At 62.1% G+C, this 1,196-nt stretch overlaps 1 protein-coding gene across 1 annotated transcript; it reads right to left on the reverse strand.

Annotated features, from left to right (window-relative positions):
* Positions 1-255: 255 nt before the first annotated feature.
* Positions 256-978, reverse strand: Sox14 (SRY-box transcription factor 14). The gene has a single exon (XM_027414759.1). It carries the CDS (start codon positions 976-978, stop codon positions 256-258), a length of 723 nt encoding a protein of 240 aa, XP_027270560.1.
* Between the last annotated feature and the right edge of the window lie 218 nt (positions 979-1,196).

Raw genomic sequence — 1,196 nt, forward strand, 5'->3', positions numbered from 1 at the left:
GGAGACTTGCTTTGGGAGAGTCGGGAGAGGGGCAGATGTGTAGCTGTCTTAATGTTTGGAAATTTCGGGCACGAGTCTGTGCCTTGGGTCCAGGAGGATGGCCCCTCCCTTCCCCCTGGAAGAGAGAGGCAGAGTCTGGGGTGGGCAAGGGGCAGCGGCCTGACCCATAGACATCTGCAGGCCAGACTAGGTGCAAGGGAAAGGATGCAGATCTCTGCTTCCATGCCACCCTTCAGGTCCGGGCCAAGCTGGGGGTTACATGGCCGTAGCGTGGGCTGACGAATAAGGGTCTATGCCAGTCTTGGTCATGCCTGGGAAGAGGATGTAGGCCACAGGGGGTTGCAGGGTGGAGGCAGACCAGGCAGTACAGTTACAGGGCACCACATAGCCCGGGTTGGTGGGGGACGGGTGCGTGTGCGTGTGCTGGCTGGGGCAGCTGAGACTGCCGAAGGCGCCGTTCTGATAGCCCAGGGTGGACGCGTAGGGCAGCGCGCTGGTGGCCAACGTGTGGGGCACTTCACCCATCTTCTGAATGGCACTGGAGCTAAACTGCGCAGGGTCCAGCAGGGAGTAAGGCGCCGAGGCCGGCGGCAAGAAGGCCCGGGCTTTCTCGGGCGCGCTCAGAAGGCCGTCGGAAGCCCCCACGGGCAGGCCGGCTGCCTTGAGCGGGTCCGTGTCGCCCAGGTAGGGCAGGGGGAAGACATACCTGTCTTTCTTGAGTAGGTTCTTGGGCTTGCGCCTTGGCCGGTACTTGTAGTCGGGGTGTTCCTTCATGTGCTGGGCGCGCAGCCGTTTGGCTTCGTCGATGTAAGGCCGCTTCTCTGCCTCGGACAGGAGCTTCCATTCGGCGCCTAGGCGTTTGCTGATCTCCGAGTTGTGCATCTTGGGGTTTTCCTGGGCCATCTTGCGCCGCTGGCCCCGGGACCATACCATGAAGGCATTCATGGGCCTCTTGATGTGATCTGAAGGTTTGGACATGGTCCCGGTAAGGCGGGCGGGGGTGGGGAATGCAGGGGCTCTGCGGGCGAGCTTGGGCGCGGTTGGCCGTCTGTCTTTCTGTCCGTCCTGAGCTCGGAACTCTGAACTCCCCTCGTCTCGAAGCCACAGAGGGGGAGTCAGAGAGAAGAACTGACCCTGCAAAGTTTTCAACTGATCATGCCAGTGCCAGCACCCAGGCAGCCCCCAAGGGGCCGAAG

This window comes from Cricetulus griseus, chromosome 4 (genome assembly GCF_003668045.3).
Source record: "Cricetulus griseus strain 17A/GY chromosome 4, alternate assembly CriGri-PICRH-1.0, whole genome shotgun sequence".
Taxonomy (NCBI): Eukaryota; Metazoa; Chordata; class Mammalia; order Rodentia; family Cricetidae; genus Cricetulus; species Cricetulus griseus.

Excerpts from the sequence above, each read along its gene's own strand:
- Sox14 (XM_027414759.1), bottom strand. The coding sequence starts at position 978 with ATGTCCAAACCTTCAGATCACATCAAGAGGCCCATGAATGCCTTCATG.